Source organism: Aythya fuligula, chromosome 2, assembly GCF_009819795.1.
Source record: "Aythya fuligula isolate bAytFul2 chromosome 2, bAytFul2.pri, whole genome shotgun sequence".
Lineage (NCBI taxonomy): Eukaryota > Metazoa > Chordata > Aves > Anseriformes > Anatidae > Aythya > Aythya fuligula.
This window is the reverse complement of record NC_045560.1, coordinates 84,037,485-84,054,927: the sequence shown is the minus strand read 5'-3', so window position 1 is coordinate 84,054,927 and position 17,443 is coordinate 84,037,485. Positions and strand designations below refer to the sequence as shown.

Below are 17,443 nucleotides of genomic sequence, written 5' to 3'. Positions count from 1 at the left end.
ATTTGTTTAATAGTTCTGTCTTTTTCCTTGCCTCTAGTTTCACATTCTAAATGATCTGAAAATATTCCAAGTCATGAAACTGCCTGTTTTCACAAGGTTTTGCTTTAAATCATTTCTGTCTTATTAGGAAATGGAGGAAGTAGATGGTGAAGCTGCAGGATTATCAAAATTAATGTAACTACTTGGGTATCTGCAGTCTAGTAAAGTACATTAAGTGCCTATTTGTTCAAACTGAGTGAAAAAGAATCTATTCATTTTCCTCATTGCATTTTTCTCCAAGATGCACAGAAAGAAATTGTATGTCTTGTATTTAAGACTGTGGTAATAGTGATGCATTTTAAGAAAAGAAACAAAGTAATAAAAATGTTAGAAACTGCCATTTTCGAAATAAAAAGGGAGTTTCACATTTCGTTCTTGTATACAACGTCACACCCAATAATTATGAACTTTACATTTTAAAATGGAAACTAAAAATAATATTTTGAAAGTATTGTGAGAACATAAATTGACTTTAGCTAGTGCCCTTAGAAACCACAATATTCCAGATGTCTTGAAGTATTTACAGGTTTTAACCACCTTCATCACTGTTTAATGTTAAATCTAACTCTGTAAAACAAATTGAGTTTGCCCAGTCTAACACTCAAGATACAGTCTAAAAATGCCTACTTTCTGTTGTGCTCAGTGGAAACTGAGGCAAGCACCTGGCATGGCACTAAACAAAAAGTTGCAGTGAAATACTGTGCTGGATAAAAAACAAAAACATTATATAATATTGCCAACAACAACAACAACAAAAAGCTGGAATTTCACTCTTGCTTACAGAAAAACAACTCTGCTTTGGGGCTGAAAAGGATATTTCCACCATAGGCTGCTCCTGACATCCAGCTGTGACGCCCACCCTCTCCCACCTCTGCCTTGGCACAAGCCATCTCTCCAGCTTTGTGCCCTCCACAGGCACCAGGCACTCTGAGCTGCAGTAGGGGATGGCTTCAATGCTTCCTTTCCACTAAACTTCTATGAAATGGAACTCAGCAAGAGTGTAACAGGCTTCTCTTTTGAAAACAGCAGGAAGAAAGAAGGCACTTACATTTGGTGCAGAGGGAAATGTTGTAAGTATATTAGGAGAGACAGACTTGACACCTAGCTACAGATTCTGAACGTCTGTACTCCTTACATAATGCATTTGTGTAAACACGGGTATATCTCAGTCATGAGTTTAACAGAAAAAAATGGAGGAGAGAGATATGGGCCATGGCTTTTCTAGTGGGATCATTATTTTCCCTAAAATAGGTAGTGAGCATATGTCCACGGGGGTCAGTCATGTTAATGAACTGCATCTTGTATTTCATGACAGTCATGTAAGAAATTATGAGGAAGAAAACCGGTTAATCAATATAAGATAGTAAGAATTCTTGAAAAAGAAACAGCTAATCTTTAATACTGCTTAAGCCAAAAATTTCTGTATCTAATCTTTCATTTCCAACAAGCCACTTTTACACAAGCATTGTCCTCCAACGTGGAGGGAGGATAAGAGCGCTAACAAAAACATCTGTAACCCCCTAACTACTTAATGCTGAATCAAATTGGAAATTATTAGAAACCTCTCAATACATGCATATAGGTTTTTAAAAAGAACTGATGGCTTATAATTAACAGCTTACATCTAATCATCTTATCCAAGCATCAAAACTGTAAGTAAAATACTTTTGTGTTATTTAACTTCCATGGTATTTTTTCTACTATACAAATGAAGCCACAAACATAAGAAGCCCGTGCCTTTATCCTGCTGAGGAAAAATGGTTCCCCTCTTTCTCATTCTCCAGGGTCTGAAGTTCTTTTAAGAAAGGTGACCTCTATAATTCACTGTGTTACATTTTGCTAACCATTTAGTTCTTTTAAGCAGACTCCTTTGCTGAAACAGAAAAGGCTATTTATTCCCATCTACCTGCAAGAGAAGAAGATACCTGCCATGCTGAGGCAGTGCAACTCTGAAATACTTCCAGCTCCATGTATCTGGATGCACACATGGCCATGCACACTGTCCTTTTGCACTTTTGTTTCCCACAAATAACTCCCTGGCATGTGGGTCACAGCAGAGGCATAGCACTCCCTGATGCATCCTTTGATCGAGACGATCAAGGGACTGAGCCTGCGGAGTGTGCTGGAGATTTTGTACCTGTTCCAGTACCTCAGCAAAGCCTGAGCTGCTCAAGTGAGACTCTGGGATTGTTTGCAAAGGGAACCATCAAGAAATTCAGGAAAAACTCTTTACAGAAAGGTCAGCCCCTGGTGAAAGGAGGTGTACAAAGCCCTTGTTACTATCTTCCATCTTTTCCAGATAAATCTTTTTTCAAATTATCCATTAGAAGATGAATGCTTAGTAACGCTATGAATTATGAATTATTAAAGCTAGAGTACAAGTTTGGATTTTCTAGATCCTGTCCACATTAGAAACTGGAATTGTACAAGCTGTGACAACTAGAGTTAGAAAATGAATGTAGGAGGCATGATTGTGCTCCATGAATTGACATAAACTTCTACAAACTTACAGTGTGAACTTAGCATGTGAGTAGCTTAAATAGTTTATTTTTATTTTAATTCAGAAAAATAGTGACCCAAACCTTCCCCTAAGTCTAAATTTTCTCCCATTCCCTACTCCCTCCTCTCTCTGTATTGTTCACATTAACATCTAGACCCACTATTCTGATGGGAAGTGGATGAAATCCCTGTAATGTGCGTGGTCCTACAGACTGCAGAGAAACTGTGTGTGGCACCAGTTCTGTTCTGTGGAGTATTAACAGATACTTTGTCAGCATTGCTTCCTCACCAAGAGCATTGCAAGGTACCTCACCCATTAGGGAATGAAATCCAGTTGCAGCTAGGATGCTAGCAATGGCATTCTTCTCTGTGGCAGATTTTTTGCCCCTCTTCTCCCTGCAAATCTTAACTTTTCTCTTTGCTGAGGGTAACGTCTGTTGTAAAGTCTTCAAATAAAATGTGCTATATAACTTTCAAGTTTGCAAGCATGATCAACTCAATAAGTTGGGCCAAGAGTGAACTTTAGCATGAATATTGCTGCGACTTGGCATTGCTTTTGACTAAACAAGGCATATTACTGTCACTGTATGAACAACTTCATGGTGTTTCTCAAGAGCATTATGGCCAGCTCACAGATGCCATAGTATTTCAAAACGTTAATAATTTTAAGTGATCTGTCTTTAGCTCTCCTCTGTTAGAAGAAAAAAGTTCCTTTCTTTGGAAAGGTAAACAGTTTGTAACAAATTCATTAAAACTATCCCCATCAACAATTCCAAAAGCTATTAGTGTTAAATATTGAAACTAATTTTTAAGAGCCTAAAGGGAGTATTTTCAATTTAATGCCGAGATAAATACCACCTGACGTGATGGCTGCTTTCATTAGTTTGTTTCAGCTCTAGTGCCTGTAATGAAATTTAATTAAATTGATTTGGGTACTTAAAGGTACAGTATATAAGTGTCCTGCAGAGACAAAAGCTAACTCAACAGCCAAGTGTGTGAGACTGCATTTCAGAAGCCAATTTACCAGCCACAAACATGATCTAGGAGAGGAAGAGGGAGACAAAAGGACCTGACAGATTGAAAAGAAATTCAATGTAGTTCTGTTACAGAATGGATGGCATTTGTTAACTGGCAGCAATTAATTAATAGGTAGCAACTGCACACTACAGGAAGGCACAGAACAACCAGAGCACAGAAATATCATCCTGTGTTCCTACCATCTCTTCCAAAATATCTTCTGTTGGGCTTTTCTCTATATTTTGGCTATAACGAATATATGCATTTTCCCTCAATTGCACTCTGTTAAGTCAGATGTTAAAGGGTATGTGTTAAAGCTCAATCTGCGATGATGTGTTTCTGATCACATGCTCCTTGGAAAGCTGTAGGGATTATAATGTAGGAATTGGGGTGGAGGTTGGATCACTGCAGAAAGTAAGTGTGATATTGTAGTCTCACTGAACACCTCTTACTGGGCTTAAGGAGTCAATAGGTCCTTGGTCTCCCTGCTCAACTCAGACTCATTTTGAAAATAATTTTCTTCAGGCCCATATGAAATAATGATTTAGTCAGGGTGACTAAGCTTACTGTGCCAAATACCTATTATTACCTAGGTATTTTATCTTATAAAAAGATAATTTGGGTTTTCTCCATTATTCTTTTTCATGTTTAAAATGTAAGAGAAAAGAGAGAGTAGTTTTCTATTCTGTTTGAAATTTCCATATTGTGCTCAAATTTTTTGTGTGAACACAATTTCCAAATGTGTTCAAATTTCCATAGCTCTGTGGTAGCAGAGTCCTTGACTTCAGGTGGTGTCCTCCTGAGGTGGGTGATACCATACACGCTATTTCTCTCATTTGTAGTACAGTAACACCAAGAGGACTGAATGAAATTAAAACCTGATTGGAAGTGACACACAGAGACACAACAGGGAAAGAGCTCCTGCCTGAAGAATTCACAGACCCGGGAGGTGAGAGGGGTAAGACAAAATGGTGTGGCTAAGGGACAAAAAATGGAGTGGCTGGGGACAGATACGGCCAGCATGGATGACCTCGTGGCATCTGCTCAGAAAGAAATCCCACATCAGCTCAGATGCAAACTGCCATGCAGAAAAAATAAAAGAAACCCTACCCTCTGGTGGATTATGCTGATCAGCTGGTATGATGACACTGACTTGAAAGTAACCAGTGGCGTAGAAAAACTACTATTGCTGCAAACAGAGAAATACCCTTCCATTCTGAAGAGCATTTTCTGCCCTGAGTGACTCCTAACCACTGAGGTCCTAACATCCTTGGCAGGTCCTCAAAAGCAGAAAAATCTCACTAGGGAAAAGAAACAAAAATGATGCAACAACTCTGATAATGAAACAGCCAAACTCCTAGAAACTACAGAAGATGTGTCCCCCCCCCTTTTCAGTTTGCCAACTCCCCACCATGCTACTTCTTGCCTCAGGCCTGATCCTGCTCACGTTTGATTTAACAGCCCATTGACTTAGAGCATACAGGACCAGACCTGTTTTGTCCTTCTTCCTACCTGTAAGCTGGCATTTTACTGGTTCCAGTATATTAATTGTAATAATAATTGCTTGTGGTAATAAGCTGTAGAAATGTAAAAGTTTAAGAGGCAACCACTTGCAGGAAACAGTAACTAGACCCACCACAAGTGGACAATAGTGCAATAAGGCAAGGTGTCTGTAAGAAAATACATAACATTGGATGAACTTGCTTTGAAACTCATCCAGAAATTGCTGCAGGAGCTGCTGGTTTTGCCTTTTTCACGAGCTCAGGCCCTGCTGTCAGGTTACATGAAACTTTCTGACTGGTGTGCTCCAGCATGACACTGTCTACAGTAAAAGATAAATCTGATGTGAACTAAGTCAAGGCACATCAGACTTACACAGGTTTGGGCAATTCTTCACTGGAATGTGTTGTCACGACACTAAGACGTAACTGAAATCAGAACTGTATCAAATTATCTATGTACCTCGACATATGAAAGTTATGTGCGTCACTTGACTGTGGTGAGAAATGGGAAATGATAACAAGGCTGGGGTGATCCACACATGTATCTAACTAAGCTCCTGAGTGGGATTTTTGACATAAATATAAATGTTTAGCAACCATCAAATTTATCATTAGGCTTTACAACCTGGGATCACATAGTTTTGTTCCAATAGGGGGGGCAGAAAGAAGAACGAATACATTTCCCAGGGCTCCTCAGGAGGCTGCTCCATCAATATTGCTACTGAGACAGCGAGTCTGGCTTCTCTCTCCCCACTGGCACCACTCCAGCAGACCCAAACCACCACCGCGAACACACATGAATTTTCAGCTCCCTAGCAGGACTGCACTGTGTGTGCTAGTAAAGTGGCTGGCAAGGAAATGTCAGCGGCTGAAGGACAGGAGAGATGGCTGTTCTCTACAAAGGCCCCTGCCTTTGTACTCGAAGTGTGTTTACTTTGAAAGAGGGATTTCAACAGAATTAAAAATGTCCCTGATGCTGGAAACACTCCTGAAACAAACAAACAAACCAACCAACTAATTCTAGATAGACCATATATGTTAAAAAATAAAGGTGTTCAATTCTGGGGTTTAAATTTACAATGCCAATTCCTACTACCAGTACACAATTCTTGAGAAGATTGTCCTTTCTAGATTTACTTTTTTTTTTTTTTTTTTTTTTTTTTTTTTTTTTTTTTAAAGGAAAACTCAAAAACAGTAGGGAATTCCTGGCCACTGATCTGCTTCATAATGTATTCTGAATTAATCTATTTATTTGACTATTTATTTATTTATTTATTAATGCCATCAGCTAAGTTACAAACACTTATAAAGAGGAATTTGACATTTATACTCCAAGGGTTTCGTCTTTTACTTCCAAAATGGGAACTCAAGACATGTTAAGATGATATAAGATAACAACATAAGATATGTTGTTGAACAGAGGGGTAGGGATTGTGCCTGGAAGATCCTGGCATTGTCCCAGTTTACACACTAGTTGCGTGCTTCTGAGTTAGATCCTTCAAACTGATTCTGCATTAAGCCTGCAGGTGGAAATCTGGAGTAATTTCACTAACTTCAACAGACATAGGACTGCTGACTCTAGTTCTCCTGTTTCCCCTCCTCTCCCAAATAGTTATGAGCCATGCCCTCAAAATCCACAAATACATGAAATAAAGACATGGATTATCCAAGCTCACATTAATTTGAGGGTTTTAGTATTTGTGTATATAGTCATAGAATCATAGAATCATAGAATATCCTGAGTTGGAAGGGACCCTTAAGGATCATCAAGTCCAACTCTCGACACCGCACAGGTCTACCCAAAAGTTCAGACCATGTGCCTAAGTTCACAGTCCAATCTCTTCTTAAATTCAGACAGGCTCGGTGCAGTGACCACTTCCCTGGGGAGCCTGTTCCAGTGTGCAACCACCCTCTCTGTGAAGAACCCCCTCCTGACGTCCAGCCTAAATTTCCCCTGCCTCAGATTAACCCCGTTCCCGCGGGTCCTGTCACTAGTGTTAATGGAGAAAAGGTCTCCTGCCTCTTGACAACCCCTTACGAGGAAGTTGTAGACTGTGATGAGGTCTCCCCTCAGCCTCCTCTTCTCCAGGCTGAACAGGCCCAGTGACCTCAGCCGTTCCTCGTACGTCTTCCCCTCAAGGCCTTTCACCATCTTCGTAGCCCTCCTCTGGACACTTTCCAACAGTTTCATGTCCTTTTTATACTGTGGTGCCCAGAACTGCACACAGTACTCGAGGTGAGGCCGCACCAGCGCAGAGTAGAGCGGGACAATCACCTCCCTTGACCTACTAGCGATGCCGTGCTTGATGCACCCCAGGACACGGGTCTTAATAACACAGCTTATGAAAGCCAGAAAGTTACTTAAAACAGAGATATTACACAGGTTTGGTGGAGCTAACAATATTATAATTATTTGGATAAAGTTGCTCACAGTACAACCACTTGTACCATATAGTTGTAATAACTGGAAGTGGTCAAAGGACAATAGAGTTTGCTTTCCATGCCTTCTGATGATGGTGCTATGCTGACTTGCTGACAACACGTTATGCTGGGAGGAAGACACCTGAAGCTGCTTGAGCTTGGGATGAAGGCCTCCCAACCCTCCCTTGTCCCAGCGTAACTGAGGGAAGTGGGCAGGGATCCCACTGAGGGCATTTCAGGAGCAGTGCAATCCCTCGAGTGAATACGAAGAGCAAGGGTGGCTGAGCTGGGAGGTGAAGGAGCAAGCCAGCTGGGTGGCAGAGCTGCCAGCAGATCGGCCACTCCTCCTGGTGGCTTTCAGCCCTCGATGCCTACTCACTGAGGGACTCCCTGGCCAGGTCTGTGTGGCTGTGCTTAGGACGCATACCACATCAGTCCCCTCTTACCATATGCAGTGGGCTTGACTTCAGGATTTCTTTCCTTTTTACTCCAAATTTAAATGTACAAATGTGTTTTACTTATACATGACAACATCTGCATTGCAGACACAGAGAAACTTCAATTTCTTATGAAGTTGTAAGAGGAATATCCATTCAGGGCAGCATGAGGCTAAAAAAGCTCCCAGCCAGACAATCATTTACCACAACAGAACTGCCTGGCGCTGAATGAGGATTATTAAGTTTTCTGTAGGGTCTTTAAAGTGCCATTTTCACAATCAGCAGTTAGACTCCTTTGCTACACGAGACACAAACCTCCCAGCTGCCACCTCAGCGGCCCTGCGAGCAGAGCCATTTTTCCCCGATTGTCAGCCTTCCACACCAAACTCATCTACAACATTTTCTCTCCCTGATTTTCACTTGTCATTGCAAAGCCTGAGGTACTTTGGAGAGCACCACCCATTTTTTCTTTTAAAGTACCTTAGATAGCCTTGTCCAGTTTATTTTTTTTTTCCCCAAATGTTTTGTTGGTAGCATTATCATCTTCTAATCACATCTCCTACCGTAACGTTAGATCTCATCCCTTGATTTTAGCAGTGGAGAGCCAAACTATAAGGGAGAGATACGTTAATTGCTTGCCAAATCTAGCCAAGTGAAAAACAGCTAGATAACTATCCCTGGTTGTTTTATACAGCGCAGCTCTGGGGGGTTCAGGAAGTCACTGAGGCATTGCTTTACCTATCCATAATTAATTATTGATTTCCTGTTTTGTGAGTTGCAAAGATGACAAGACCTAATCTGATGAATAAAATAGCTGTAAGAAAAGGGAACTGTACGTGAGGCAAAGCATCAAGGACAAGATTTCAGATACAGCAGAGTTCATTATTCATTTCGCTCAGCTTATATGCAGCCAAATAATAAACCTTTCAAAACACTGCAATAAAATGAAATAAATTCATTTTTCAAAGTATCACTTTGCCTCTTATACAGAAATAAAATTATTCAAATATATTTCACAGGAAATGATGCAGTATCTGGCCCTTCAGCTAGAACTTCTGCTCCTTTTCTATTTTGCCCTGCATCAGGCATGTTCTACAATTTAAATTATAAAAATCACAAAGAACTGTTTTTGCTTCTATCTCATATGCACAAAGAAAACTGTCCAAGAAAGTGTTTACAATAATTTTTGACTTGTTTTGTTATTTTAATCCCAGTAATGTTAAGCTCTCTTAACATGCTTATGCCCTATAAATGCAATCTCTAGGTTTTGCCAGGGACAACCCAACCAAAAAAACATCCAACACACCTTACTTATTTTGTATGTATCAAATCATAGATCAACCAAATACAACCTTCCTGTTATACCTGTGAACACAAACGATGATAAAATCATCATCAGAACAAAATTTGCACAGCTGGTTCTTATGAAAATGGTAGGATTACCTACAATGATTGTGACCAAGACCCCTTAGGGTTTTGTGCCTCCTAAGGAGCAGCACTGGGAATCACTTTGTTCAAAAGTGTAGCTGTCTGACAAACAAGGAATCGGTGACCCTTCAGATAAAATCACTAGATAAACCCCTGATGTCCTTGGTTTCCTTTCAAAAGATCTTGCAAAAATATGCTTAAATTAGAGAGTTAGAGATCTGAGTGACTGTTATTAAGCTGCCTCAGTTTTAAGGACATTCATCTTCAAACATGCAGTTAACGAACATACACAGACATTAAGAAAGAGACCTGCATTTGTATTTTACTGAAATACCACTAAGAGTTTTCCGTTCAGTAAATAAGACCTTTAGTACTGTTACATCAAATCAGAATATACTATTGCACCAAAGCCTGTATCTCTATGGAGGAAACACAACTTTATAAGCACTTTGTAAAACTGCAAGTAATAAAAACCATTTAGAAACTGTCAGTGAGACTTTTCATTTCTCCTTCTTGTGGGAAGAAGAAGCTATAGCTCTTTTATCAAGATGAACTATATCATCTAGTAAATAAAGTAAAACAGCTCAGAACAAAGCACGGGTACTAGAAAAGAGACACCTTTCAAAATACAAGGGTTCTTTCTCAGAGTCTATATTGGCAGACATGTTTTGGTCATTTTGGTATTCTGTTAGCCATTTTAGGAAGATAAGAGGAAATAAACAGGAAGGACTTCCAGATATTTTTTCACCACTCATTATTAGGTCAGAAAATAAGAGAATTGAGAATAGGATATCACCCTACCAGCTTAATATTTCATCAAACTCTGAGCTTAAAATTTCATCAAACTCTGATTGAATTTACATGTTCTAGCCACATTAAACAAACACTTTTAATCTCTTACAGAACCCATAAGACCTAGGATTTTGATAGCATAAGTACAGCATCACACAGGAGCACCAGCAAAAGATGACCAGTGCTACGTGTCATACCATCACAGATTGACTGTTTACCTATGAAAAGAAAATACTCTTTGAGAACCATAATAATGAATGCAATTTAATTTCCATCCCCTCTCTTGTGCTTGCATATTCCATTATCAGGAAAAGCTCTGCTGATTTGATTCCTTTGCAAAACTATAAGCAGCTCTCTGACGTATTGGTTCAAGTTTTCTGGGAAAAACTGAATTTATTGCCCATAATTGCATGCATGTGCTTTTATCTCTGTCTGAACCTAGATATGCAAAAATTGACTAAATTAAGTAAATTAAGGATGATATTTAACTGTGAAAGGTAGAAGTGTTCCTTGAGTGAGTTTTTGGGATAAAGATTGACATGAATAAAAATGGTTTACCCTAGCATATATCATTACAAGACAATGTTTTTAACTACAGAAAGGACTTTCCAGTATTGAACATCTGAACTGAGCTTAGTTTTGTTTGCCACTAACTGGTATTATTTAAATATATATTTAAAATTTTAATACATTATTTAAGTGGAGTGGGAATGTTCCCAGTCCAAAAGGATATGCATATAATTTTCTTGTTTTGTATTCAAGTATTAAAACCTAGTCTTATTCTGAGAAACTGTGCTTTTGAGGGGAAAAATTCTGTAGCTGTGAGCTTCCACTTCTGCATACCTCTTCAGACTCCCTTACCCTAAGGATATTTAAGAAACTTCAGTTATATAATTCCCTTCAGAAAGAAGGCTCTAAGTCAAACATACTCACTCCTGGGTTGCATTTTAAATGTTCTTTACTTCAGCAAAGTTCAAAAGGTGGAGTACCTTAGAGAGACAGACTTTACACAACCATAAGTTTAAATTTCTGTCTTTAAAATCTATACTTAGTCATCTAAAAATGGAATTGGGTTTTCAAGTGAAAAATGCCTAGTGGTTCCCACAAAAGTAAGCTAGAGCTTACCAAGAGATACACTATCAGTGCTGAGAATGCTTTGGCATCACATACATGTATGGTTCAATCTAGTGAATGGTTTGGAAAAACTTTGATTCTTTCCTGATTTGTTTAGCACCTCTTGAGACCAGCAGGTTTGGGATGAGAATGCTGTCAGGTTCTACACACCTCTTACCGATAATTTAGTGCAGCCACTTCTGAATCTGCTTTTTGAAGCAGACTTGTTACAATGCTAATGTTAAAGGAAAGCACTAACGTGCCTTTAAGGCCCTCCTGGGAAAAGCCACAGTCAAGCACAGCTGCAGGTATTTTCTAAGTTCACAGCTCAAACCATCAAGGTTTATTCTTTTAGGAATTCCCAGTCTCTCTGTTCAAACATCATGCTTAAAGGCAGCATCTTCTAAGTCCATGCTGTGTTGTGAGTACATTTTACATACATGTACACATGTTCAAGTACACAGATATATGCACATACAGATATTTACCAGCACATATCAGATATGTAGTTGCACAGATACCTGTGTATTTGCGAGGAGTGGGATGATTAACTTTGCTTTAACTGATCTTAGTAATCACATTTAATTTTTCTGAATACCATTTAGTAAAAGAGCCTCTACCAAAACAATATAAGGACAGGCAAAGTTTGGCTTTAGCTACGCAGGATGGTTTTCATGAAAATACTATCATCAGTATTGAATATTCAATTGAGTATAGACTGTATCTCATTGCTAACTTTTAAAATACAGTAGTAAATGTAAAATGCTTTACAAAGAAACAAATACTGAAATAAGTGAAACACGACTAAAGCAATGGTACATGATAATGCATTGGAAACAAACATTTGAGAGGAATATCACAGAGAATTTAACAAATACAAAATTATAAAAATAAATGAAGTCTATTATACAGTAAATATGATGGAATTCAGAAGCATAAGACATTTGAAAATATATACCTCTAAAGACTGAAACAGAAACACAAGTTTTGATACTCCATCATGTGTTGTCATCATCGTATATGTAATACTGTTAGCATTTTGGATTCTGAAAGACTTTTTGCCCTCTTTGTACGTATGTAAAGGCTGGAAGTAGAATTCAGCACAGAACTAGGCTAGAATATGTTTCCCTTTTGTTATTCAGCTAATGCTGAGCTTTGTCCTAGTCACAGTACTCTTTACCTATATACTAATAAATGGGGTATTTCATATATTGTCAAAGGTAACAGTAACTTTAGGCCATGTAAAATACAAAAAAAAATTGTAACAGTGTAATAGCAGTCCCTTCTCTTTTTTCTGGTATTGTTAAGAATTCCAAAGGGGTAAAAAGAACTCAGAAAAATATTACTTGATACGTTGGCTAAGTCAGGAAAATCAAATATTATCAAAATCAAAAATTATCTGCTTGACTGCATAAGTGAAATGACAATTCTTGGCATTAAAATAAAATCTGAATAATATTCAGTTTGACTTCACATCTTATAATACTTCAGCTACATACATGCCATCTTTTTTTCTAAACTGTTCTTAAAAATTTGCCAAATCATGATAAAACAGCTAGGTGAAAAGACTTACTGTATTTCTGTTATGCTAGATGCTGAGAATCTCCTTCCTTTTCTCTCTCTCTCTTTTTTTTTCCCCAATACAAGAACAGTTTATATACCATTTTTACAAGTGAATACTTTTGCATATCCCTAAGTTTTTACTTGTATAGCTCAGCTCAATTTATCTGAACAATTTCCCCTTTAGACTGAACGATCTTGCTAAATTTTAGAAATTTTGTAAACTGCTATTGTAGAGACAAACGATATATTACTTAAGCAGGAAATCAGCAATGAAAAATACACAAATGCTAAAATTTACTTGACAGTTTTGAATGACTCTTAGAAAATCAATCCCTGGGAAGGCATATGCAATCAAAAGAGGAGTTAAGTCAAACGTTAAGTTTATAAGGTGTGGTGATGCAGCCTAGTTCTAATCATGGCGAAAAAAAATTGTATCAAGCTAAAAAGAAAAAGAAAATTCCAGACTAACATACCATTCCACTAAAGTGTCTTTTGTCTCTAAGAAAGACTGAAAAGATTAACAGGTAATTCTTTGGCCTGCAGCTACTACTTGCTATTGTCTGTGAAATAGGAAATGTATCTTCACTTTAATGAAGAAATACTTCATATTTGCACATGTGTTGGGAAGGGAAAACCTACCTTACATGAACACTGGAGGCTAATATACAGCATGAAATGTAGAATTAATAATAATTCAAATCACAAACACAAAAATCAATAATACCAATTTTTCTCTGGTATTCAAACCAATAACAATTTCATAATTATTTAACTGAATTGTCATTTGATAAAAAGCCACATTTAAAATGTTCATTTAAAAGTAACATCTTTTTATGTAAGACAGACTGAAATAGGAAATATGTATTTGAAGACTATAATTTCTTTTGCTATATTATTTATAGGGTCTGTATTTCCCAGAATTACTCAGATGATGCTTTTAAAATGCATGAATAAGTTAATTCCACATGAATGTTTCACATTTCCTTTATTTAATATCAATTTAGGAATTTGCTTAATTCCTGATCAACATAATAAAGGGATGTCACACAGCATGATGAAATGCTGGGCATTTTAAAAAATCGTATTCCTGTAACATAGAGATTAAAGGATTTACCCTAACCTTGATAGATATTTATGCCTGAGGTATTACAACGAGATCTTCTCTGATGTCTTCTCTCTTCCAGGTAAATTTAGTAGTGGAAAAATAAACCAAAAGAAATAGCATAACCACTGTGTCCTGTGTTACCAGCAAAAACATGCAAATTCCTATTTTCTCTAAATATTTTATTAGAAGTAATATATACATATATATACATAGGTTTCTACATAGATTTACTTAAATGTCACACATATATATAAGATACTATTTTGTTCTTGAAGTAATGCCACATAATCATACTTCATGCAAAAAAATATTGGGAGAAAAAGAAAAGGCTATACTGGATTAAGGAAATGGAATTTTAGTATCTAACTTAAATAATACCACTACTAAAAATGCCCAGTTGTGCTAATTCTCATTGCACTTTAGGCTGAAGGAACTCTTCCTTTTTCTTTATTAACAGAGAATTTGAAAATTAGTACTTTAAGAATTTCATTGGCTATTGGATACACTGATTTCCCAGTAGCTATACTAGTTCACCTAGAATCCTCTTACTGAAATACCTAGCTACTGCTTTTCTCTTAAAGATGCCATCAGGCCAGAAAAAAAGAAAGCAAAGTTTTTGATAAATTTAATCTGCTATTGCAACGCAATGGTTATCAATATCTGCCTTTCTGTTTGAAAGGTTCTGACAAAAAATTAGTTACATAAATGATTGGATGACTGAAACAAAACTGAATGGACTCCACTTGTTCCTCTCTGGTATATGTTGTCCTGAAAGCAAAACTCTGCCTATCTTAGACACACTGCTGAAATGAATCAGATTGCTCCTTCAGTGAAGTGAGCAGTTTTCAGTCTAGAAACTACAGAGTTCATTATATTAAAATGTATAATTTAAAAATGTATTCTCTAGTAGGTTTTTCTACTTTTGATTCAAACATCGTCTGTAGAATGCTTTTGGGTACAAATCTCAGTATGCATTAAACATAACAATTCAACACTGGTCAGCTGACAGCCGGAATACCTGGGTTGGGGAATAGATTCTGGTTTCTCGGCTCTGGGAGAGAGTATGCTGAGCGTGCCATGACCCAGAGTGGTGGGTTGGTGAAAATCCTCTGTCCTCAGCCACAGTGAAGCTTGGGGCCGCCCACTGCCATAAATCAATCAATCAGTCAATCATTTATTAATCAGGTACTTGCATTTCATAGTTAATATAAAAATGGGCTCTAGACAATGCCTTCTCTGTAAAGATAATCCAGTTTTATATTACAGTGTGTGCGGGGATTTACCTTAAGTTAATCCACCCTTCCCCTAAAAGGGTGATACACTCATCTGGAAAAGGCCTTCTTGATTTTATAGAAATACATTAAGTCCCACTGAAAGATCAGTACAGGAAAATACATATGCACATGAACAATTTGAGAACACCAACAGTTAGTTCCTTCAAGTCAAGCCACTCTTTTGAGGAACTTTGATGTTCTGGATTTGAAACTTAGACCTTAATGTAGGGTTTAAGTTCTGCACAGACCTTTTCACCAGACAAATTTTGCCTAAAGACAGCATCTTTTGTGGGGATGTCTGACTGGTGATAACCTTGCCAGAAGAAAATCTAAATGAAGTGTTCCAAGTCTACAAGATAGCATGATGCAATTAATACTTTTAAAGGGTGAATAGGTGTATTTTAATAAAGGACTTTAGTTTTTAAAACCCCTTGCCTAGAGTTTTGAAGTTTATTGCTGGCAATTTTCATGGAACATTTAGCAATAAAGGACCTTCTCACAGAGTCATCGGTTTATTATTCTGAAAGTCACATGAAAAGTGTGTCTTCTAGATCCGGACTGGCTTAACAGCTTTTAAGGCTTCAGGCAATTCTAAATATCTTTTCCAGCCAATGACAGACAAGGCCATCTTCAGAGTGATTACTCTGACTTCATTAAATGCCTATCACAATACTCTTCCTGCTGTAAATGGCATAGTACACACTGAAGGACAACCACCTTTAACAGCCTCCTAGTTTCAAGTAATTGGATGTATTTTTTTCATATAGTAGCTGAATAGGACAAGCATTTCTATTATTCCATGCAGAACAGAAACCTATGATAATAAATGGAAAAGAAAAATCATTTCTACAAAGTCTTTGTGATCTCTGCTTAAATTTTGGAAGACAGAGTAAATGTAAATATAATGAAAGAATGTAAACAGATATTTTGTTCAAGCCTAAGTGGTTAGGCAAAGCAAACCAATTAATAGAAAACATATTCTTCCTGACAGTTCCTTCAGCTTTTTAATATTACACACATTTAAAGCTAATTGAAGCTTGTTTTAGGCTAATAAATTTTCTTTCATGTTAAACTCATTTAGTTTCCCTTTTTGCACAACCCTTTTGCTCAAATTTCCTCATGCAATTTAACAAGCTATCTGTGTTTAAGAATAGTTGGTTATTTTCTTGAATATTGAGATAAATAGTCTACCGTCCGCAGCTAATGGAAATCTGCTCTTCTATAGTCACATCTGGGTTTTCCAGCGCATCCCCACATCTTCAGCCAGCTAAGCACACTAAAGATTGGAGCAAGGTCTGGTGTTCCTCACTTGGAAATAGCGGCCTTTAAAGAATCACCACAGTTGCTCCTTTTGCCTTGCTTGGGTGCCCAGCCATAAGTGGTTCAGGACCTCTCTCAAGAGACCAAGCTGTGCTTACTTCTCTCACTGACTGTACAGGCTACCCAGATAATTCAAGAAGAGGGGTGTCCCAAGGGGCAGCTACCCCACCCATCTTACATTAAGTGCTGAGACATTGATCCACTCTAGCTGTGGGCTGTGTGACCATTAAGAACTTTTGAAAACCAGATTTTAAATGTTAAGGGATGGACCCCTAAAAACAGACACAGATTAAATAAATGATCAATTAGGAAAATGTTAAGTCTTGCTTGTAGAGAACAAAGTTTGAAAATGACATGACATTAAAGTCACTCTTTGGAAGAAAATATTTCATCTACTGATGAAAAACTGCAATGATCACTTCTTTGTTACTTGCTAAGCTTTTGTGGTATTTAGAAATTAACCACACTGAATCATCTAAATACTGCTTACTTGGGATTGAACCATGCTTTCCTCTACATGGGAAGTTTTCAGATTAGATTTCTGTTTCAGCTGCTGCTCAGCAAACTAAACTATTTCTTGAGAACTCCACCATGATGAAGCACCTGCAAGACATCTGGCACCTCCTTCACTTCAAGACTGAATTCATTGCTTCCTCTTGTTCTGTCTTTTCAGGACTGAAAACACTTACACTTTTTACAACTTTTTCTTTTTGGACTATCTTAAGTTAGTGCCAAATTAACTATACTAGAGAGTGATACTCTCTTTTTTTCCCAAAGCGCAAGCCGACGCTGGATGGTGAACACTGCGTCCTCTCTCACAGATCTGAATGCTGACTATTTACCTTTTGTATCTTCTCCATGCCAGCCCAGCCTAATAAGTCTATGCGTCCCATTAAAGCCAATCCATAGGTATTAACTGGAAATCCTAGTGCA

General features: G+C 37.7%; 1 protein-coding gene across 7 annotated transcripts in view; it reads right to left on the bottom strand.

Annotated features, from left to right (window-relative positions):
* CTNND2 (catenin delta 2) overlaps positions 1–17,443 on the bottom strand; it is a 641,797-nt gene that overhangs the window by 15,264 nt on the left and 609,090 nt on the right. For 4 of the 7 annotated variants that reach the window (XM_032182073.1, XM_032182072.1, XM_032182075.1 and 1 more), the window contains one exon: positions 14,935–15,060. The exons of the other annotated variants lie outside the window; for them this stretch is intronic. In XM_032182073.1, coding sequence (XP_032037964.1) covers positions 14,935–15,060 — 126 coding nt within the window. The remainder of the gene's footprint in view (positions 1–14,934; positions 15,061–17,443) is intronic. 7 annotated transcript variants of the gene reach the window in all.